Source organism: Camellia sinensis, chromosome 7 (assembly GCF_055761805.1).
Source record: "Camellia sinensis isolate YWXY chromosome 7, ASM5576180v1, whole genome shotgun sequence".
NCBI lineage: Eukaryota > Viridiplantae > Streptophyta > Magnoliopsida > Ericales > Theaceae > Camellia > Camellia sinensis.
In genome coordinates this window covers 197,913,123-197,936,138 of record NC_138967.1, presented here as the reverse complement: position 1 = coordinate 197,936,138, position 23,016 = coordinate 197,913,123, and the positions used below count along the sequence as shown (strand labels likewise).

The 23,016-nt window shown below is 37.8% G+C and overlaps 2 protein-coding genes, 1 long non-coding RNA gene and 1 other non-coding gene across 4 annotated transcripts; 2 read left to right on the top strand and 2 right to left on the bottom strand.

Annotated features, from left to right (window-relative positions):
• The first annotated feature begins 1,850 nt into the window (after nucleotides 1-1,850).
• LOC114309594 (protein PAT1 homolog) lies at nucleotides 1,851-11,091 on the top strand. The gene is made up of 5 exons (XM_028255371.2): nucleotides 1,851-2,355; nucleotides 6,742-6,887; nucleotides 7,176-7,232; nucleotides 7,907-7,970; nucleotides 8,417-11,091. The coding sequence occupies exons 1-5, from the start codon at nucleotides 2,271-2,273 to the stop codon at nucleotides 10,492-10,494; spliced, it is 2,430 nt and encodes an 809-aa protein (XP_028111172.2). The 5' UTR covers nucleotides 1,851-2,270; the 3' UTR covers nucleotides 10,495-11,091.
• Nucleotides 11,092-12,921: 1,830 nt separating this feature from the next.
• On the top strand, nucleotides 12,922-15,349 carry LOC114309593 (Pentatricopeptide repeat (PPR) superfamily protein). The gene has a single exon (XM_028255370.2). The coding sequence runs from the start codon at nucleotides 13,364-13,366 to the stop codon at nucleotides 15,065-15,067; it is 1,704 nt and encodes a 567-aa protein (XP_028111171.2). The 5' UTR covers nucleotides 12,922-13,363; the 3' UTR covers nucleotides 15,068-15,349.
• Nucleotides 15,350-16,913: 1,564 nt separating this feature from the next.
• LOC114309591 (uncharacterized) lies at nucleotides 16,914-18,506 on the bottom strand. Its single transcript, XR_003645792.2, has 2 exons — nucleotides 18,334-18,506; nucleotides 16,914-17,263 (listed from the first exon to the last, which is right to left on the bottom strand). It is a non-coding gene; the product is annotated as an uncharacterized LOC114309591 (long non-coding RNA).
• On the bottom strand, nucleotides 17,330-17,482 carry LOC114309619 (small nucleolar RNA snoR2/U65). The gene has a single exon (XR_003645797.2). It is a non-coding gene; the product is annotated as a small nucleolar RNA snoR2/U65 (small nucleolar RNA).
• Nucleotides 18,507-23,016: the final 4,510 nt, after the last annotated feature.

Genomic DNA, 23,016 nt, shown 5'->3' with positions numbered 1-23,016 from the left:
ATGAATGGGATAACACTACACATGTAAAATGCATGCAAAATATGACCAAACCATCCATGGACAGACTTAAGGCAGGTCCTAAAATTCACAAAAAATGGCCTGAACCAAGCCTCAAAAATACATAGAGGCAGGCTCCTTTGGAAGGCAAAAAATGCAAGCAAATAAGAACCAAAAGAGAGGGGGCCACCCCTTCTGATTTGAGGCCTCAAAACCTCATGCCTACCACTGAAAATCCACTGGATTTCAATGGTTAGAAGGCCAAACCAAGGCTAGCTCAGAGGCCTTAAGGCATGGCTCAAAACAAGGCCAAACAAGGCCAATAAGAGGGTTGAAGACCCTTAACAACCAAAAGACCTTAAACAACCACCAAAAGTACTTAAAAACAAGACTTTTTTCAGTTGAAAGCAAGGCCTAAATCAATATGCAAGAATGGCCAAAATGAGATACAAAAAGGTGCTAAAATATGGAAAATACTCACCCTTGAAGTCCAACTTCGAAACCAACAACTTCAGGAGATAAAACCTCACTTTCAGAGCTCAAGAAGTCCTCCCAAGAACCTCAATCCAATGGTGGTGGTGTATCTCTATGTGTTGTAGTGTAGAAGTGCAAGGAAAATGGACTTCAAGGCACAAATATACAACAAAATATAGAGAGAGAGGGATATTTCTTCTCCAAAGAGCTGAACCTCTGCTAAGGAGAGAGGCTCTCTCCTTATATAGAAGAAAAGCAATGCAAAGCTTCTTCAAGAAGCTTGACAAGAGCTCCATCCGTATATACACGTGTATGAAGGGCAGATAAAAGGATTCTAGCTGGCTCAAAAGATCTGGAGTAAAACCAGCTGAGACAGGCCGGCAGGCTCACTCAATGGCCGACAGAAACAAATCCATGGCCGGCAGTGCACCAGGAGAAAGATGCTGAAAGGACCAAGTCATGGTCCAAGAATGGGACAGAAATGATACAGGGTCTGGAAAGCTCGAACCTGTGACGTTCCGCCGCGAAAGTCGAATGCCCGACGAGCAATGGAACTTGTGTCTGGATGTACCTGCAAGCACAACCGAGTCTTGAGGATGGTCAAAAATGGGGTGTCTACAGGGACCACAGTATATGAACAATTTCATATATACAAAACCATCATAGCAATAAGATATGAACAACTACATCGAACACAATGTCTATGACAAAAAGTTAACCATTAATGGTACGAAAAATGGAGGCATACAAACCCTAATATGCAAAACATATGAGACCATAGTATACAATGACAAAAAGTACATCAACTGACATTATATATATATATATATTAGTAAATCGAACCGAATGAAATACAAAATAAAAAGCAATGATCGAAAAAATATCTTACAACTTATTTTTCGTGAACTTTTGGGCTTCGTTTGCTTCGTAAATCTCCAAATCAGTGACAATCGAACAATCGAAGCCCTACTTTCTCAAATCTATACACTATTTCGTTCAATTGAAACCCTAATTTGTTCAATCAAACAATCCTAATTTGTTGAATCGTACAACCTAGTTCTCTTTACTTTCCTCTTCTCAAATGCACGACTGATGGAAGTGAAAATGAAGCAAAGTTAGATATATATATATATATATACACACAAGGGCAAATTGGTCTTTTTACGTCTACCATTGACGGTGTTAACTGTGCACATTAGTCCATCAACCACAGGAGTTATGTGGTGATATTCGAAAGTCGAGGGTAATCCGCACATGGTCTAAAAATTAAAAAAATATTTTATTACAAAGTTAAACCTTGAAATTTTAAAATTTTGAAATAATTTTTCCAAATAAAAACTACTTTCATATATATAAAAAAATAAAATAAAAATTTTACTAAAATTTAAATAAAAAATGTAAGAAGGGCAAGCAAATTTGTGATGGAAATTTATTCCTTTTTTGATCCACAACGTGCCTCATCACCTTTTGACCCAAAGCAATCTCAATCATCAGTAAACTATCTTGACAAACAAATTGCGATCATCATTAGTTTAATCGTAAACCCACCCAGGGTTTCTCTTTCTCTATCCGCTGCTCTGCCTCATTTCAATTTCTATATATATTTTCTCGTCAACCAAACACGATAACGATTCTCCGTACCCAGTTCACTGTACAGATCTTACCGCATTCTTTAGCCCATCATCCACGCTAATCCTTGGAATTTAAGGGTTTTCCGTATTGAGTCTATTTGTTGCTCTTGATTTTTTTGCTTATTAGTTTGGTTTTGATTATTGTTAGTAGAAGCAGATATTGTAGATATGGATCGATTTGAAGGTGAGGGTAGTAGTATTCAAGAGAGTCCCAATCCTCACGATGTCGAGCAATTCGGTGCTAGTTCAAAAGGTTCGTTCTGATTTTCAGCTTTCTCTTTACTGCTGAGCTTGAATTTTAGCTAGATGTCGTGTTTCTAGATCTGGGTTCGAGTTTGTTTTGTTTTGTTTGTTTACTTTATTCATATGTTTTGTTGATTTTCAATTTGAACTGTTATTTTTGGAAAAGTAGAAGAGAAAATAAGAGAAAAAATGGAAAATTGGACCTGAAGGTTCATTTTTTTAATGTTTTTGTTGGGTTTTGGATTCAGCAAGATTAAAAGGCAACTAAGTTGAAGACCTGAAAACTAAATAACTTTTTGAGGGATGTCATACAAACAAAAAATTTCTACAAATATCATATCATTGAAGTGAGTTTCACTTCCTAAAGTTTCATTATTGCACAGTTAGTAAGAAAAGTTTGTTGGATTTGTTAGTCTGTATAGCATTTTCCTAAATTTTGAATGTTCCTTTATATATCTTCTTTTTTCTATCTTATACTATCTCCTTCTCCTCAATGAACTAGACTACCTTCTAAATATTGGCTGCTTCAATTGCACTGCTTAATACTTTATTCTGAACTCTTGAGTTGCTGATAGTCCCTGAAATGTTCATGGCTTATTTTGGCCAATGCAGATTGGTGGTTTGTCACTATTCTCCTAGAGTATATTAATTGTAATACAAGGTTTGGGGTTCTTTGGTCATAGGTTTTGTGTGCTTTCTTTGATTGTCAACTAGATTATTCTCACAATGCATTAATTGTTTGGCATGGATTTCTATTTTTTTTTTGATAAATAAACCAACTTTATTAAAAGGCATCAAGGCGATGCAAAGAATACAAAAACTAAACCAACTATGCACCACGAGGAACTACACAAAACATGAATAAAGCAAACAAAAGAACTATGAAGACAAGTCCTCTATAAATTCAACAAAAGACAAAACAGCCGGGTCCACAGTCAGCGTTAACCAACTATGCACCACGAGGAGCAAACGCCTCTCCAACCAAACCACTGAACGCATCTCTCCCAAAAATACCTACCCATTACGTTCCAAGCTCTCCACCTTCTCTTTCCAACCCTCCCCCCAACCCAACTTTGTAACACAGCCCTTACAGTTCCTGGCTGAACCCAATCCAAACCAAAGAGAGCTACTATAGACATCCAAAGACGTGAAGCAACCAAACAACAAATAAGCAAATGATCCACTGACTCCGCAGCTCCACAACACATGCAACACCAATAGACCAAAATATGCCCACGCCGACTCAAATTATCAATCGTCAGAATACGGCCTAATGCAGTTGTCCACACAAAGATAGTAACTTTAGACGGACTGTCACGACCCGAACCCGCCCCCATGGGTTAAGGACGTAATCGGCCAGTAATCATGAGATTACCTACGGCCTCAAACCAAACCAAATGTATTTTAACAGAGTTAATGGGGGCCAAACGGAAACAATTTAAAACTTTGTGCATAGAGCCGTGCTTATATGCACTTTAAAACAAACCACACATATGTACGTTAATAACTCACAACAGAAACATGGTGACATAGGTTCTGTCTTATATGCACTTTAAAACAAACCACACATATGTACGTTAATAACTCACAACAGAAACATGGTGACATAGGTTCTGTACAGACAGGATCATCCAAAACTAAGTCAACCCATAAAAACTATAAGCAGACATATATAAAACTTCGCCAACCTGACAAAATGTAAATGCATAACAAAAGGGCGAAGACGGGTCTCGTGCGTGAGACACACGGGCTGACTCTCTCAAAACCTTAGTTGTTCCATACAGACTTCACAGAGGCTGGGTCTGGACTTCTCTTGACTCACCTGCAAACAAAAGCCCAGTGAATAATATCAAATCAAATACAGAAGTTACATAACAACGTAGAACAACATGTTCCAAACGGCCTTAGGCCCAATTCATATTTGCATTTAACAGATATATAATTATACGAAATTCAAATCAAGTGACTGTAGTTCTAACATTCTGGCCTTTGGCCCATTCAGATTTCCATTCATGTCAAAACGGCCTTCGGCCCATTCATTTATGTCAAAATGGCCTTCGGCCCATTCGTTTACGTCAAAACGGCCTTCGGCCCATACATCCGTGTCAAAACGGCCTTCGGCCCACTCATTCATGACAAAACGACCTTAGGTCCATTTATTCCTATCAAAACGACCTTCAGTCCATTTATTCATATCGAAACGACCTTCGGTCCATTCGTTTACGTCAAAACGGCCTCCGGCCCATACATTCGTGTCAAAACGGCCTTCGGCCCGTTCATTCATGTCAAAACGACCTTAGGTCCATTCATATATGTCAAAACGACCTTAGGTCCCTTTATATATGTCAAAACAACCTTCGGTCCACTCATTCCTATCAAAACGACCTTCGGTCCGTTCATATATGTCAAAACGACCTTCGGTCCATTCATATAGGTCCAAACGACCTTCGGTCCGTTCCTTTGTTATCAAAACGACCTTCGGTCCATTTATGTTTATCAAAACGACTTTTGGTCCATTTATGTTTATCAAAACGACTTTTGGTCCATTTATGTTTATCGAAACGACCTTTGGTCCATTTATGTTTATTCCTGTCAGACTTTTGTCCACAATCCCAATTAGCAACTTATAAAGCTTAAAAGGGAATAATAATTGGACATTCACAACCATTCAAATATCGATATTACTCACAGTGATCGGCTGGTGGATTTGCCCTGGAGCTTGACCCTACATATTTCATGAACACAAAAGGGTCACTAACAATTCAATCCGTTCTCTAATTCACAAATTCCTCTTTAGGCTTTATTCTTAACTCATTAACTCATTTACAATGCTCAATGCATGCCTAAGAGTGCTTACAAGTGAAAGAGAACGAAAAAATATAACACAGAATGCATTTTCAAAGTTTCAGAAAACAGGGTCCCCGCTCGAGCGGACCCTTAAGCTTGCAAAAGTGCTGGTTACATCAAAAATACGCTCAAGCGTGAAATAGGACGCTCGAGCGGAAGGCCTGTCAAAATAGCTCCCCCGCTCAAGCGTGAATTGCCCCGCTCGAGCGGACATCAAGTCTGCAAAAAGTACTGGGAGCACGCATTTCTCGCTCGAGCGGCAGGTTCCCCGCTCGAGCGGACCTCAAAATTCTGGAAAACCCAGAACTGTGTTCTTGAGCTCCAATTCGATTTTCAACCAACAAAACATGCATGTTATGGCTCAAATCTCAAATATAGTTATGCGAACATGCCATAAACACCAAAACACATTACAATGGAGCCCAATTCACAATTAATTCACATGCATGCCCCAATTTCCCATCAACTCATTCTAATATAAACCAAAATCATACATTCAAAGCTCATCTCTTAATTATTCAAACATGCATGCTAATCTTGATTTCATTTCCACTTCTAATGATGCAATTAGTGCTCATTCCCATGAAACTCAACAAAAACATGCTTGCATGTGGGATTACACTTTTAATCTTTCATAATTTACAATTCACATGCTAGATTTTGTGATTCCATAGGTGTTCTTTACATGCATGCACATATCAACCCTCAATTTCAACAAAACTAACTCAATCATGCTCTTGATTACAAACAAACCTTGAACACACAAGATTACAAATTCAAACGTTTGAATTCAAGGTCAATTACTTACCTAGAGGCTCAATTCTTCCAATATATGGCAATTTCTTGAGTGTGGCTTCAAATGACTCAAGCTTTAGGATCAAAACCCCAATTTTCTTGAGTGTGTTCAAAATCAGCCAAAGTGTAAAAAGGAGAGGAAATGAGGTGTAATGGCCCTTATATAAAGCCCCACTAATTCCAATATAATAATAATAAAGTAATTGGGCACTAATTCAATAATTGAATCGATTTAATCTGATCCGAATCAATTTCTAATTAAATTCCACCGTAAGCTCTAAAAATTACGCTAATCACAATGGCGCAATCAATTTCGGGTTCTGTGGCCGATAGGGCCCTCAATTTAATTCCCAAAGTAGTTTACTCAAACAGATATTCTTACAGTGAACAGATAGGATTGCAAAATCACATAATGGCACATAAAGTCACGCTGAACACATAATCATATTCAAATTAAGGACCAATTTAGCATATTATGGAACGGGGGTATCACACGGACAACCCACCACCCAATGTTCACTTAGATTCCAAAATTTGGGTTATTAGATAATTAACCTTAAGACTCTTGATTTCATGAGCTTTATGTTCGAATTGTAACTGATTTCAGTGCGTTATGTATTCATATTGTCAACTTTAATTTTATGGCATTGTTTGCCTTCATATGCCTGCATGATTTCCCACTATTGCTTTAAAGCATGGCTTGTTCTTTCCGATGAATGTGTTTTGTTTTCTAATTTTTTCATTTGAAATGCAGAAGATACATTATTTGATGCATCACAATATGCATTTTTCGGTAACCAAGTTGGTGAAGAAGTTGAGTTGGGGGGACTAGAAGACGAGGAAGATGATTTTCCTCCAGTTGGGTACGATGAGGAAGAGTTTCTGTTGGATCGAGAAGAGGTTACTTTCTTCTTTTTGGTTTTGGTCTTTAACTGATTCTATGCATGTGTAATATTGTCTAGTATCCATATCTTTAAATTTTGGAAGGCTTTTGGGAGTTTTCACCAAGTGTCTGCCGTTTCATCTAGAAAATTCTTCAAACTTACATTTTTGTTATAATAGTTTAGAGTGTTGTAAAATTTTGTTGTTCTTTGGGTTCAATTGTCATTTGATATTTGTTATGTGTATCTTGCTAATGTTGTCTACTATCAATTTGTTCAGCTAACTGTGTTTCCCCCCTCTTTGTAGGGTGAAGTTTTAGGTTCTCCATCTGAAACTGATGATCTTGCTAGCACGTTTTCAAAGGTTGGTTTCCATGAATGTTTGAATTATTTGCATGAATGTCATGTTTGAATTCGTTTTTAGGAAATGCGGTTGTAATTTTGGCTTATCTTTGGTTTTGGGTTGTGTTATCAGTTGGTTTATTTGAATTTAAATACTTTTAATTTGCTTGTTGATTAGGATAATATTTGTATTGCCAAAGCTTTGATTAGATATTGAGCTAATTTTGGAAGTTATTTATTTCGTTTAAGTGAGAAAAGAGTAAGCCATGTCCTTCCCCTCCTTTTCTTGTGCTTTGTTCTTTATCTTCTTTTCCTTTACATAGTTTAGGAAATGCAGTTCTGAAGCTGGTAACTTGTCCAAAACAGAGTCTTTGAGAGCTAAATTTGGTATTTTCTGAGATCTGCCAACCACTTCTGAATATTGGTGATTGACCCCAAACTTACTTCTTTAAAGACTACAGAGGGAAAAAAACCATAGAAAAGTCCAAAATTATTTGATTCCACCAAATGGGTCCTCATTAAAAAATAGAAAAGAAATACAGTGGTGCTCGACACATGTATATATTGTCTGTCTTCTGTGGTGGGATGGTGCTGATGATATCTTTTCTCCACTACTAAGTATGATTCTTGATAGTTGTTTACTGTATAATTGTTTTCATGCTCCTTGATTTTTTTTCCTTTTGTTTCTTTTCACAGCTAAACAAGGTTGTTAGTGGACCAAGAAGTGCAGGAGTCATTGGTGATAAGGGATCCAGAGAAAGTGAGTAAAACTATCACAGATTTAAGCATGTCATGAGACAATTATTATTATTAGTTCACTTATCAAAAAGAAAACTTATTGTTACTATGTCAATTCTTAGAGAATGTATGCATTAAAGGGTTGTTGGGCCTTCATCCCAACCTTTTTATTACCTTTGTTGTCATAAGCCTCGTGATAAATGTAGAATGCTAGGTTAAGATTTTAGCCACATGTAGGAAAATTGGCAATGGTGTCACTATACTAGGCACTTGTCATGACTTGCATAGACTTTGATAGGGATCTGCGAGGCACAAAAATCTGCCCAATTTTTTTTTTTTTTTTTTAAATTGTGGGATTTCATTATGAAGCTTTGATTTGATTAAATAAATTGTTTAATCAAAAGCAGGATGTATTTATATAATCAATCTTTAGTTGCTTTTGTTTTAACTGCAAAATATTCCTTGTAGGTTCATCTGCTGCTGAATGGGCACAAGAGGCAGATCTTCCCAACTGGTTAGATCAACAAATATTTGAGGCAGATATCACTCAGGAAGATAAAAGATGGTCATCACAGCCACATTCTTCTTCTGCTCGTATTCCGGAATCAAAACCTTTGTACAGAGCGGCTTCATACCCCATGCAGCAACACCAGCACCAACACCAACATTTTTCCAGCGAACCAATTCTTGTACCAAAATCTTCATTTACTTCATATCCTCTTCCCAGTGGTGGATCTCTGCAAGCCTCATCAACCTACCGTTCACACCATTCTAACATGCCATATCATCCTAGTGGCCACCAGAGGCCATTGTCTACATCCAATCTCTCCCCCTTCTCTAACCCTCAGTTCCAGTTGCCAGATGGGTCACAATTTGGTGACAATATGCCTCAGTATTCTCCTCGTCTTTCTGCTAATGGCCGACCACAGAACCAATGGGTCAACCCAACAAACGTATTTCCTGGAGATCGTTCCAGTCTCGTGAGTAATTTGTTGCAACAGCAATTGCCTCATCAAAATGGTTTAATGTCCCAGCAGTTAATGCCACAACAGCAATCACAACAACATAGACTGCATCATCATCCATTTCAGCCATCATACGGTCAAATGTCAGCACTGCAGTCCCAACTATTTAATCCCCATCTTTCTCCATCTCCACCAATAATGAACAAGCTCGAAGCAGTTCTCGGGTTCTCTGATTTGAGAGATCAAAGACCTAAATCAATTCCAAAAGGTAGACAGAGCTTGCGTTATTCTCAACAGGGCTTTGATAGTGGGTGGCCACAATTCAGATCGAAGTATATGTCATCTGATGAAATTGAGAATATTCTCAGAATGCAGCTTGCGGCAACACATAGTAACGATCCATATGTAGATGATTATTACCACCAAGCTTGTCTATCAAAAAAATCTACTGCTACAAAGTTGAGACATCACTTCTGCCCTACTCACCCGAGGGATCTTTCTTCCCGAGCTCGTGCTAATACCGAACCACATGCTTATCTCCAGGTCGATGCTCTAGGGAGGGTTGCATTTCCTTCTATTCGTAGGCCACGACCACTTCTCGAGGTTGACCCTCCAAATTCATCCAATGCTGGCACCACTGAACAAAAAGCATCTGAGAAACCATTGGAACAGGAGCCTATGCTTGCAGCTAGAGTAACTATTGAGGATGGCCTTTGTCTTCTTCTTGATGTGGATGATATTGACCGATTTCTGCAATTCAATCAGTTCCAAGATGGTGGAAATCAGCTGAAAAGGAGGAGGCAGGTCCTGCTAGAAGGGCTGGCGGCTTCGCTTCACCTGGTTGACCCACTTGGCAAAAATGGCCACACTGTTGATTTAGCTCCCGAGGATGACCTTGTATTCTTGCGGTTAGTCTCTCTTCCCAAGGGCCGGAAGTTACTCTCAAGGTACCTTCAACTGCTCAATCCCAGTGGTGAGCTAATCCGAGTAGTCTGCATGGCCATTTCCCGTCATTTGAGGTTCTTATTTGGCGGCCTCCCGACCGATCCAGGAGCATCTGAAGCAACCATCAATCTTTCAAGGATTGTTTCATCTTGTGTTTGTGGCATGGATCTTAAAGCACTAGGTTCTTGTCTTGCATCTGTGGTTTGTTCCTCGGAGCATCCTCCACTCCGCCCCATTGGAAGCTCTGCTGGAGATGGGGCTTCTGTTATCCTTAAATCCATTCTTGATAGGGCAACTGAACTCCTAACCGATCCTCATGCTGCTGGGAACTGTAGCGTGCCTAATCGGGCCTTTTGGCAAGCCTCTTTTGATGCATTTTTTGGCCTTTTGACCAAGTATTGTTTTACTAAGTACGATACTATTATGCAGTCGTTACTCATGCAGGCCTCGCCTGACATGGCTGTTATTGGGGCAGATGCAGCAAGAGCTATCAGTAAGGAGATGCCAGTTGAGCTCTTACGTGCAAGTCTTCCTCATACCGATGAGCACCAGAGGAAGCTCCTATTGGATTTTGCACAACGCTCCATGCCTGTGTTGGGCTTTAACGGTCATGCGGGAGGGAATGGTGGCACATGAGTTTTGAGTGATGCTTTGTCGGTTCAAGCCACGGAGAAACTGATTCATGAAGAATTTGGATAGGACATGTGATGGCTGGTGATATTGTGGAGTACCGATCCACACCTGTTTTCATTGGAATAAGTTTGTGCACGACAAGGAATTAAAGTACGAGGAATGACACTACAAACAATAGCAGTCGGGTTTAGTTTTTTTACATTTACGCGTTTAGTTGGTGTTACAGTCATGCCTGCTGCTTTGGAAGATTTTGAAAGTATTCTATGTATTGTGATGCCTGTTTCTTTATATCCTTTGAGCTTGTTTTAATTGCTCTGTTGTGGAATTCAACATTAGTGGTGAGGAAGTAGGGGTTAGAATGTACAGGATCCATTTGGAGGGTTTCCTTGTTAGTGTTTGGGAGGTAGGAAAAAAAAAGAAGAAAAAAACATATTTTGTTTTTCCATCTGTTGGATAGGTTATGTTATATTGTTGTTCTGGTGGTGGAATAGAGTCTGGATTGTGCAAAATGTTCATAATTAGTAGTTTTGTTTTGTCAAATTTGGTTGATCACTACCACAAAATGATGTTATTAGTGTTATAATTGTTTTTGTTGTCCCATGTTTTGTGTCAAATTTTGTCATCAGTGGCCTAAATTTGTTACCACTGCAACTGTTAGTGTGGTTTGGCTTTTTGCTCAATGCATGGGTTATGGCTGTGTTATTCCTTTTAAAATCCTTTCAATTGATGAAAGTCTCTCTTAAAATTTGTTACCTAAGACCATCTCCAACCGTGTACTTCTTTTTTCATCAAATTTAAGTAAAAATTAGGTTATTTTTTCAATTTGATACTTCTTCCAATGGTGAGTATCAAAGTAGAATTGAGGAAGTGGTCGACCGGTTGGTCTACCGGTAAGGATAATTTTTTTTTTTTTTTTTTTTAACTTGTTTGAACTTTTTTTGACCAGATTGAACTTATCTATTTGAAAGGAAACCGATCAACCGGCTGGTCAATCGGCGGGGCAACCGGCTGGTTGATCGGTTTACCTCCTCCAACGGTCACGCACAGTTATTTGATCAAATCTGTAACTTGTTCTCAGTTTGACGATTTTTTTGTTGAATTCTCATTTTGATACTAATTTGGCGAAACCGTTAGAGCACAAAAAAATAACTTGTTTACCAAAATTTAAATATGATGCCAAGTGTGGTTCATCTTTGGAGATGGTGTAAATGTGTGATAATTTTAAATATAAAAATCAAATAAATAATAAAAGATCAACTTGCTCTGAAAATTATGAAATTAATTTTGGAGGTTCTAACTATATTTTAACATGCGTATAAAATAATTTTTGTACACTAAAATTTAAAATATTTTTACTAACTTTCAACACAATGTCGCTATTATTATTATTATAATATTATTATCACAATAGTTACAACCAATTTTTTTCAGAAAATTTTTTTTCTGCACTACTAGGTTCATCAACATCAACAAAAAAATAATAATAATTTGTTGATCAACATCAACAAATTTTTTTCTGAACAATTTTTTTTTTGTTTATCAACATCAACAAGATCTGGGTCAACATAAAAAAAAAAATTGTTGATCAACATTAACAAAAAATTTCCTTTCATCCTCAAATTCAGATCTACTGGAAAGGGGACCGCCATCACTGATCGATCACCGCCATCACCGTCGATCACCAACCGCCATCAACGCAGATCTTCCTTCTCCTCTTCTCTCTTCCTCTTCTCTTCTCTCCTCTCTCTCTCTCTCTCCGCGATTTGGGTCTCCTTCTTCTCTACTCTGTTTATCTTTTTTGTTTTTTTTTTTATTTGAAATGAAACGTAAAACCTGAGATGAATAACAAAACAAAAAGGGTGTACAAAGATAGATATGTGGGTGGGTATAAAAGTCGGGCCAAATTCGTGCCTCACATTTCGAGCTACCAATCTTAATTGTACAATTTTTCTTGGTAAGAAATTTTCAATTATATTGATTAAATAAAAATAAAAAATAAAAAATTCATTATTTTAAATAGATTAAAAAAAATTGTGAAATTGAAATTTGGAAAGCCCTACAAGTTTGGTGATTTTGGAGTAATATTTCATACCATTTATCATATAATTTTTGGATTATGAATTTGAGAAGTAAACAAGTGGCTGAAGTATAGCTGTATATCATTCAGATTTCATATATTTTTTTATTTTTTTTTTAAATTTTTATTTAAATTCATAATTCAAATACAGATTAACCAATTGTAAATCTTAAGCAGCACCTCGACTTTATCCAATAATTTCCTGAGAGAGTGAGGGAGAGGCTGAGAGAATCACAGGTGACCACGCGCCTACGTCGCGCGTGAGGTTCATAAATCCACTTAAACATTCGGATAACGAGGGATGGAGTCATGGACTTCACAAATTAAAACCAAATAAATAAATAAGATTTTTTTTTTTTTTTTTGGGAAGTAAAACCTAACAAAATAATAAGGAAGAGAGGCAAACAAAATTGATCTTGTCCATATCTCTTTGCTTGAGAAGAACCAAGAATTGAAAACAACACCACCCAGTGTAAGAATCGATTATTCCCACATCTCTCTTTCCTTTCCACTTACTCCTTTCTTATCCTTCTTCTTTTAATTCCTTTTGGTTCAACTTCTTTTTTCATGTTCAACTTTCAGTGTATTGTTTCTTCTATCTACCATTATATCTCTCTCTTAGTTCACATCTACTTCTTATTCAATCATTTAGCAGCAAATACACACCCAAGATCTTGATTTTTCTTTTCTTTTTTTTTCTTTCATGCCAAACAAAGTAGTTCAATACGCTTATAGTAGTACTATCAAGTAAAACATTTCTTCAAGAACATTCCACCATTAAATTTCTTCAAATTCATGGCAGCCCTGCTAAATTCAGTGTCCCCTATAACAAACCCATCTTCAGAAAATCCAAGAAAATCTTGTGGGTTCTTCTCCCAGATCCCAAACATCCATTCATTTTCACTCAACAAAGGTTTCTCTAAAGTTTTAGCCTCTACCCAGATGACCATATCTCCAAAGGACACTGCATTCACTCTCCCCAATTGGAGGTCTTCCAAGAATGACCCAAGAACCAAAGATCTTAGACTCAATGATGCTTTTCTCTATTTGGAATACATGGTTGGGAAGGGTCACAAGCCTGATGTGGCTCATGCCACTCAGCTCTTGTATGATCTTTGCAAATCGAGCAAACTCCGAAAGGCGACTAGGGTTATGGAAATGATGGTGAGTTCAGGAGCTCACCCGGATCCGTCTACTTACACTTTCTTGGTGGATCATTTGTGTAAGAGAGGGAATGTTGGGCACGCAATGCAATTAGTCGAAAAAATGGAAGAACATGGGTTTCCAACCAATACTGTTACGTACAATTCTCTAATTAAAGGGCTTTGTATGCAAGGAAACTTGAATCAAAGTTTGCAATTTTTGAAAAGGTTGATGCACAAAGGGCTTGTTCCAAATGCATTCACTTTTTCATTCTTGCTAGAGGCTGCTTATAAGGAGAGAGGGGTCGACGAAGCGATGAAACTCTTGGATGAGATCATTGATAAGGGTGGGAAGCCTAATTTGGTTAGCTACAATGTTTTGTTAACTGGGTTGTGTAAGGAAGGCAGAATTGAGGAAGCAATGAGGTTTTTTAGGGATTTACCATCCAGGGGTTTTACTCCAAATGTAGTGAGCCATAATATTTTGTTGAGGAGCTTGTGCTACGAAGGGCGGTGGGAAGAGGCCAATGGGATTCTTGAAGAGATGGTAGGCGAAGATCGTTCACCATCGGTGGTAACCTACAATATACTAATTGGTTCACTTGCTTATCATGGTCGGACTGATCATGCCCTTGAGGTGTTAGATGAAATGTTTAAGGGACCATTCAAACCCACTGCTGCAACCTACAACCCAATCATTGCTCGTTTATGCAAAGAAGGGAAAGCAGATGATGTAGTCAAGTGTCTTGACCAAATGATTTACTGTCATTGCTATCCCAATGATGGAACGTATAACGCCATTGCTGTGCTTTGTGAGGAAGGGAAGGTGCGAGAGGCTTTCTCGATAATTCAAAGCTTGGGAAACAAGCAGAACTCCTCGATTCATGACTTTTACAGAGGCGTGATCTCGAGCTTGTGTAAGAAAAGAAACACATATCCTGCGTTTCTGCTTCTATATGAAATGACAATGTGTGGATTTACTCCTGATTCGTTTACCTATTCCTCTTTGATAAGAGGATTGTGCATGGAAGGAATGCTAGATGAGGCCATGGAAATTTTCAAGATCATCCAAGAAAACGGGTGCAGGCCTGATATTGACAATTTTAATGCACTTATCCTTGGGTTATGCAAATCACGAAGAACTGATTTGTCATTCGAGATTTTTGAGAAGATGATTGAGAAGGGGCACATGCCTAATGAGACAACTTATTCCATTATAGTGGAAGGTATTGTGCATGAAGATGAGAAGGAGCTCGCAGCGGTTGTTTTGAAAGAGTTGCATTCGTGGCAAGTCATGAGTCGGAATACAGTAGAGAGACTTGTCATGCAATATGACCTTGAGGGGTTACCAGTATAGACCGTTTAAAGAAATCTGAAAGAAAATTTGAATAGAGAGAGGGGAGCAAACAAGGCCCAGGATTTGTGATCAACACAAACCAGATGAAGAGGAGAGCTTGGTTCAACTATGGGTATAAAACTGTACAAAGGAAATGAAAGCCAATATAGAATTTGACATTGTATTCAAAAACATTTTGAAGGTGGCATAGGAACAAGTTCAATATTGATGATTATAGCTTTCCAATCCTGATCTTTGTTGAAGTCTGTTAACTAATATAAATAACTTGCATCTTTCTTCTTCTTTCATACTTTTATATCATGTTTTTGTATATTTAATTGAACAGGTTCTCTCTTTGCAAATTGATATTGTTTGTGTTTCATGCTCTTCTCCAAAATAATTAGGGTCTGTTTTTTGACCTACTTCTATGGTTATCGTGAGGTACACATAGGCGGTGTTTGGGAATGAAGTTTTTTGGTTTTCTTTCACTAAAAGACAAATTGGTTACAAAACCAAAAAAAAATAAATCCAAACAAAATATCCCATCAAACTCTATAATTATTTCACTTTTTTTCTTACAAATATCACATCCAACCACAAAAAAACCTAACTATATTCTCAAATACAAAAAAAAATTTCTCCAATAATATTCTACAATTAAAAAAAATTATAAAAAAAAACTCACTTTCCAAACACCCATGTAGAAATTGTTATTGGTTTTATTCTTAATACACATGCATGAACTTCTACTAGAAATTTGAAAAGCAAGTCTAGAAGTCAGATTACTGCAGAAATCCTGTTGGTACTATCTTCCTTTGATGGAAAATTAGTATGACCCCAATTGAGGTGCTTAAGAGTCAACTGGGTCACATACATGGTTTACTTTCCGAGATTTTCCATATAATGTCTTTTCACATGCCCATGCTTCAGAAGTAGTTGTGTCCATGATTCAAGGAGTACGAGTTAAATCCAAAACTGGGTTCTGAGAGCGATTTTCTAGGAGAGACTTGTAGATCTTAGATTTCCAAAGATGAGTTTTTCAAGAAAAGACCATACTCTTGGTGAAGGAGTTCACAGCATTGAGGTGGCTATTGGGGAAAAGGAATTATAAAAATGTCAACATGCAATTTCTGTATTAAAATTCAGTTTGTTTATCAAACCATACAGTGAGAAGAACAGCAAGGTCCATAAAATCCATGCTGAGATCCATGCAATTAAGCCATTTTCCAATAGGACCATAAACCAAACAATTTGCTGCTCAATCATGGCTACTAGAGTTGCTAAAGGAAAACAGCACATAAACTATAATTTACTACCCATCAAGCTTTGGGACCAAAGCCCCAAAATTCAAACCCTGCCATGCTGTCTCTAACGCTGACAGTGATTCAGGCCTCGTTTGACAAAAAGTCAAAAATTATTAAAAAAATTAAAAAACCAACAATTCATACCAAAAAATCAAAATTCTCTCTACTTTTTGTACAACTTTTCGTAGAAAGCCAAAACAGTCATCCTAAATATATTATTTTTTTTACATCACATTTTAATCAAAAAGCAAAAAAAGTCATCCTAACCATACTAATTTTTTTCACATCACATTTTAACAAAAAAATTACTAAAAAACCCTGTTTCCAACGAGGCCTCAGCCTCAATAGGAAACTGGGGAAGTAAGAAAGATAATAATCAGCACCTTCAATGTACTTAGCACATTGGTTTATTGCCTTCGGTACTCCACAGATCTGGGCCTTTTTCGGCACTAACAAACCAATCGATATCAAGAAACATCTGCATAAGCCATTTGACCAAGGCAATGGCACACTTGAACAAAAGCATGTTTAAAAAAGTTACCACTCACATTAACCACCACAAGGACCATAGCAATCCACTTGATTTAAGGTAGGTAATATTTCTAACAAAAAGTTTCCATAAGTCATTCAGTTGCAGATAAGAGATATCAAAAACAAAACAGAAGTAAACTCAAAAACAAATTAACCCTAAACTTCTTAAAGGTGCGACAAATCCTGAAACTAGAAGTAAGAACTGAAATAGACAATGCAAGCTCCCCCTTCAAAATCCTCTCCAACTCCCACGAGCAAGTGATGAAGAAGATGAAAGCATATCAGGAGAAGCCGTCTTCTTGTCGAAATGCATTGTCTACTTGGATCTTTGTCTCATCTTTCGGCGCTTCCTCTTCAACCTCCTCATGCGCTTCTTCTTCCACTAGAAGGAGCAAGTGAACAAATTGTTAAGCTTCCAATAAATGCAACTAGAATAGAAGGGTATAGAAAATGTAATCGCACAAAACCGGCTTCATGGACAAAGAGTATTTAATCAGTCCACAGATTCCTATCGAAATGCAAAACAAAAATATTGATTTGGTCCAATCATAGCATTGCCGGTCAATGCTTTTGGTGGCTACCGGCAACGTGGGATCGGACCTCCAATTCAAACAATATATAAAGACATGTATAGTTCAAACCTCAGAAACCCGTTTCAAATCACTCACACAATGGAGCAACGGAGCCACAAAATCCCTAACAATGAACTCTGAGATTGCAGGGAATCAGAGGAACGAGGATTGGTGGATACAAAATTGGCAAGTACATAGAGAGGCCTCACACTAACACTACCATTTACAAAAAATACTTTAGACAACCTTATATTATTGTTGTTATGTTGATCTTTGCTATTTCAATTCAAATGGCTTTACTATAAACACATTGTCACTATAGAGACTACAAAAGAATACAAAGTTACACATCAATTTAATAATTGCATTCATTTTCTCTATACAATCTATTCAGAAACACAAAAATAATGTGATGATTGTGATTATGATTATGATTTTTATAAATACCTAGATAACCATCAAACCAATTTTCTATACATTACCTAATACAGCAGCTAGAGCTTTTTTACAATCAAAAGATGCCAATGGACTAAAAGATTGAGCCGTGACATAATCAATACAGTATTTCATCCATTTAGCTAAAATTGAATCAGAAACATCATCCAAATACAGAAGCTAAATATACCCCACACACAAAAAAAAAAAAACAAAAAAAAGAAATTCAAATCAGGGCAATACCACAAACCCAGTAGTTTTCTTCGTAATATAAGAATCTCAGAGCATAAAATACATATTACATCAAGCAATAAAGAATAAAAAATACTAATAAACAAGCAAGCGTTGATTCCAAGTTTCTTTTCTTTTCTTTTTCTTGAATTTCTCAGCAACCAAACAATGATAAAGCGAAAATGAACCATAGAATCAATGAAAGAACAATAACCTTAGCCCTCATCGCGACTCAGAGCCTGGTTTGATTCCTCTGTTCTCAGAACTCACCAGATGAAACCAGCAAGTGCGAGGACGAAAAGAAAGGCTCTTGTTTGGTATATATACTACTAGGGTTTCCATAGTTTATGCCCTAATCAAAGTGGGCCTTGGATCCGAGTTCAGCCTGTGAAATTTGATGGGCCGTCCAAGTAATCAATTTGTTTTTTTTTTTTTTATACGAAAACAAAAAACAAAAAACAAAAAATATTAAGGCATAAAAAAAACAAAAAAAAATTATTTTGTGTAAGTAATATTCTTGAGAATTATTTTAAAATGCATATTGAAATGTTAAGGCTATTTCTTGTCACAATTTATATTTTTCAGTAATTCTCCTATTAAAGAAATCAAACACAAACTTTATATAACTTTTTTCCCTTAGAAGCCGTGCCTTACATACAGCTCCCAAAAGAATTTTTTTTTTTTTGGGTGTGTAGCATTTATATATATAAAAAATATATATTGATTGTAAAATTATTCAACTATCTACTAGACGTCATATATTTTAGATTGTTTTCGAATCAATATACATGATTTCTTAATCACCATTCACCAAAAATTAAAAATTACGATTGCACAACTCTCAATTCTAATTTTCTCCCACACACTAATTTATATAATTTTTTAATACACATTTTTTTTATAAAAAATTAAAAAGTTAACCCAAACATTTAAATTTTTTTTCTTAATTTTTTAATTTAAAAAGATAAAAAATACACTTATTTACGACACCCCGCACAAATGACAATTGCATCAAATATGTTTTGCAATAGTAAAGGAAAAAGGGACGTGGACTCGTGATTGGAGAAGTAATAAATGCTTTTTGTTAGTTGTAATGACTAGGATTTTGATGGACTAAATTGTTGTGTAGAACAACAAATGATTGGCTATAACAAAGATAAAAAAATGAGATTGAGATTGACAAAAAATGTGCAAAAATAATAAAGTTAGCCATAAAAGATAGATGATAGTAGAAAAATGTCTGAGCATATGTAGATACTCCATTTTTTACTGTCTTTAAGACTTGGACGCAACTGATAGTTTTGGAAGTTGTGCAGGGGAAAGGTTCAGTTTCTTCGGCACAGAGAGAGTCAAATCTCAACTTCAAACCTCTTTTTGGACCAAAACACTCTTGATCAAAAGATTTTAGACCTTAAAACCCTCTCTTTCAAAACGTTTCTAAAATAAAGTTTTTACGATATTCCGAGGCTCACATTTTGTCAAATGTTGCACTTTTCGGTAAACCGAGCAAGGACAAAATGAAAATGAATAAAAGAGAGATGAAATCTTTGAAAAAACTTTGAAAACACCTTGTCTAGGGGTTTGGAGTTGAAGAAAAGAGAAGAAGAGAGAGGAAAACTAGTTTGGGAGAAGTTCGGCATAAATCCGGGTAGGACCGAAACTGCACGACTCCACCGAAACAGGCATAACTCTTTACACAGGGGGAATTTTGATGAAGGTTGGTGCCATTGGAAATCTAACTTCTGGGGCTTCAATGTGGCCACATGGCCGACCACAAAATCTGATGGCAGACCAAAAAAATTAGGTGGTCAAAAGTGGTTCGGCATGAATCCGGGAGGACCAAAACTGCGCGGTTTCACCGAAACGGGCATAACTCTTTGCACAAGAGGAATTTATATGTGAGGCCATTTCCATTGGAAATAAGACTTCTGGGGCTTCATTTTTCACTCAAAAATCTCCTAAAGCCAAGTCCGGGTGGGGGAGATATGGTTGGTTGAAGTCCAGTTGGACCAAATCTGCGCGGCTTCACCAAAACAGGCATAACTTTTTCCACAGGAGGAATTTTAATGCAAGGTTTGCGGCATTGGAAAGCTAACTTCAAGGGCTTCATGGCTTACTAGCTTTAGGCCTTGAACCTTTTGAACCCTGGTTGGCCGACCACTTGAACTGGTCGGCCAGCTACCCTCTGTTTTGTCTCTCTGAGTGTGTTCCAGCTGTGCCAGCTGTGAAGCAATTGACCCACTGTCCGAGATTTGAGCCCTTTGTTTCTCTTCTTAAGCAAGCTTTGGTCCCTTTGCTTAGCTTCTAAGAGAAGCTGGACCCTTTGGCCAAGCTTCTTAAGGAAGCTTGACCCTTTTGGTCTAGCTTCCTCAAGAAGCTTGACCCTTTTAATTAGCTTCCTTTAGAAGCTTGCACCCTTTACTTGAGGCTTCCTAGAGAAGCCATGGCCCTTTGTCTTCTATAAGATAAGCTCTCAACTCCATTTTGCAAGGTTAGAAAGTTTTGGCTGGAGTATACATACAACTCCCTCTATCTCTATACTTCAAGCCTCCAAACCCTAATATTCTTGGCCATTTTACACTACACCTCATATCCTACCACCTCTACCATCCATTCCAGCACCTTGGAGGTCATTTGCAGAGGTTGAGAGCTCACATTCTTGGTCCAGAAGTTGTTGCATTGCTGTGCTACAACGGTAAGTCTTCATTTACCCCCTTTTTGCACTATTTTTCTCTAAGCATTTTCGAGCTTTGGCATGAACTGAAAAGTGTCTTATTTTGAGCCCCTCTTGAACTTTGTTTAAGGACACTTTTCTGTTTGAGGCCATCTACCTCCTTGTTTGCTCTATCTCTCTTTTAAGGCTTATTTTGCTTCAAATCTTGGCCCTATTTGTGAGCATTTTTGGACTTTGACCCAAACTGAAGAAAGTTTTGTTTTGACCTCCTCTTTAAGTTTGATTGAGGTCACTTTTCTGTTTAAAGTCATCTTCTTCCTTGCATGCTTCATTTCCTCATGCTTTGAGCCATGCATTTGAGCATTTGCATTGGCCATATTTTGGCCTCTTAGCCACTGAAATCCAGTGGATTTTCAATGACTTTGATGTGTCTTTGAGCTCCAAAATCATAGAGGGGTGACCCTCTCACCCCTCATTCTCTTTACTAGCTTTGTTGGCCTTCCAAAGGCGCTCCATTTTGCATATTGTGAAGTCACATTCCAGGACTTATTTTGTAAGTTTTATGGTCTACATTAGCTCTGTCCGGAGCCCATTTTGCCATATTTTATGTCTATGATGCATGTGTAGAGCAATCCTATTCAAGGCCTTTCAAAAGGACCTTTCATTGCATGCTTCCTAGACCAATTCCAGGGCCTATTTGGTGAGTTTTAAGGTTTTCATAACTCATTTTCAGAGGTGGTTTTGACCTTTTATGTGTCCATCATATAGGTGTAGAGTAACCCCTTGCATGGCCTTTCAAAGGAGCTCATCATTTTTGCATGCATTGACTGAGTTTCAATGGTTATTTGGGCATATTTTGGCGTGAAATACATCTATTTTTGGCTGGTTTAATGAGCTTTCATATGCTTCATATAGTTGTAGAACAACTCATGGTTCACTAGCTTTCTTTGCATGCTTTGTGGGCCCTTAATTTTAGCACTTTTTGGCCATGTCATAAACTGATATTGTGCTTATTTTGGACTGCCCTAGCTCTGTTTTTGGGTCTCATAATTGAATGATGTTTTTTTTGCATGCTTGTAGTTCAATACCCATGCTTAACTTTGAGATTTGAGGTCCATTGCATGCATGTGCTGAGGTGTGTTCATGTTTTGAGGCCATTTTACATCACATTTTAGAGCCTATATGAATGTCATATTTCCATGTTTTCATCTCTTTAAGTGTGCTTGAGAGTCGGGCTTGAATGCCTTGTTTACCGACCATTGAATGAGCTTCATTTTCATGCTTGTTGAGCCATCATTTTAGGCTAATTTTCCACTGTTTCAGACTAGCCTAGGGTCTGTTTGGGGTTGGTTTTTCCTTTAGTGCATTGCTTTGGGTACCTCTAGTGTAACGCACTTCACTAGTTTCGGTACCCGGGCCCCCTAGCTTGCATTGTGTGCCATGTTTGCATGATTCGGGACCATTGAGCATCATATTTCAGCGCTGTAAATTGTATGTTTGTATGCCATCTTTCATCCCTTGCCATGCTTTGGTAGAGTGGTATTTCATGCCTTAAGTTCGGTCTTTGGCATTCGTGCATGTGTGCATGCATTTCGATTCTCTCATTTTCATCATATGGCCACTGATGTGAGTGTGGCTGAGGTCCACTCACATTGGTATAAGTCCATCTTGCATCGAGCATGCCATGTAGTTCATGTTGTTGCATGTTTAGCCTTTGCATTGCGTATGCTAGGTTGTTAGGAGCATTGTGCATGCCATGATATGTCATTCCTCGCATTGTGTATGCTAGGTTGATAGTCGTATTGAGTATGCCTTAGTTCACGAGCATTGCGCATGCCATGTAGTGTTAGCATTGTATATGCTAGATGCATGTTTGCATTTTATCCCTTGCATGCTTGCATCACTTGGTTGCATTGCACTTAGGATTGCATGCTAGTCGCATTTGCACGTGCCATGCATTGCTTGTTGCATTGTGCTTGGAGTACGGTTTAGTCCAAGCATGGGAAACGAGGGACGTTTCGTACTCCAAGTGACGAAACGTGCCTTGATTCTCGGTCGCCAACATTCCGGATTTCCCATGATGGAGTTTAGGCCTTAAGTGTGTATTTGTGCATTCATGTCACATTAAAACGTGCAATTCGACTCTTCGGCCATCATGCATTGAATTGCGTGGTTGATGGCCCGAGGACCGAGGGCCATACTCCCTAGAGCTTGTGCAAGGAC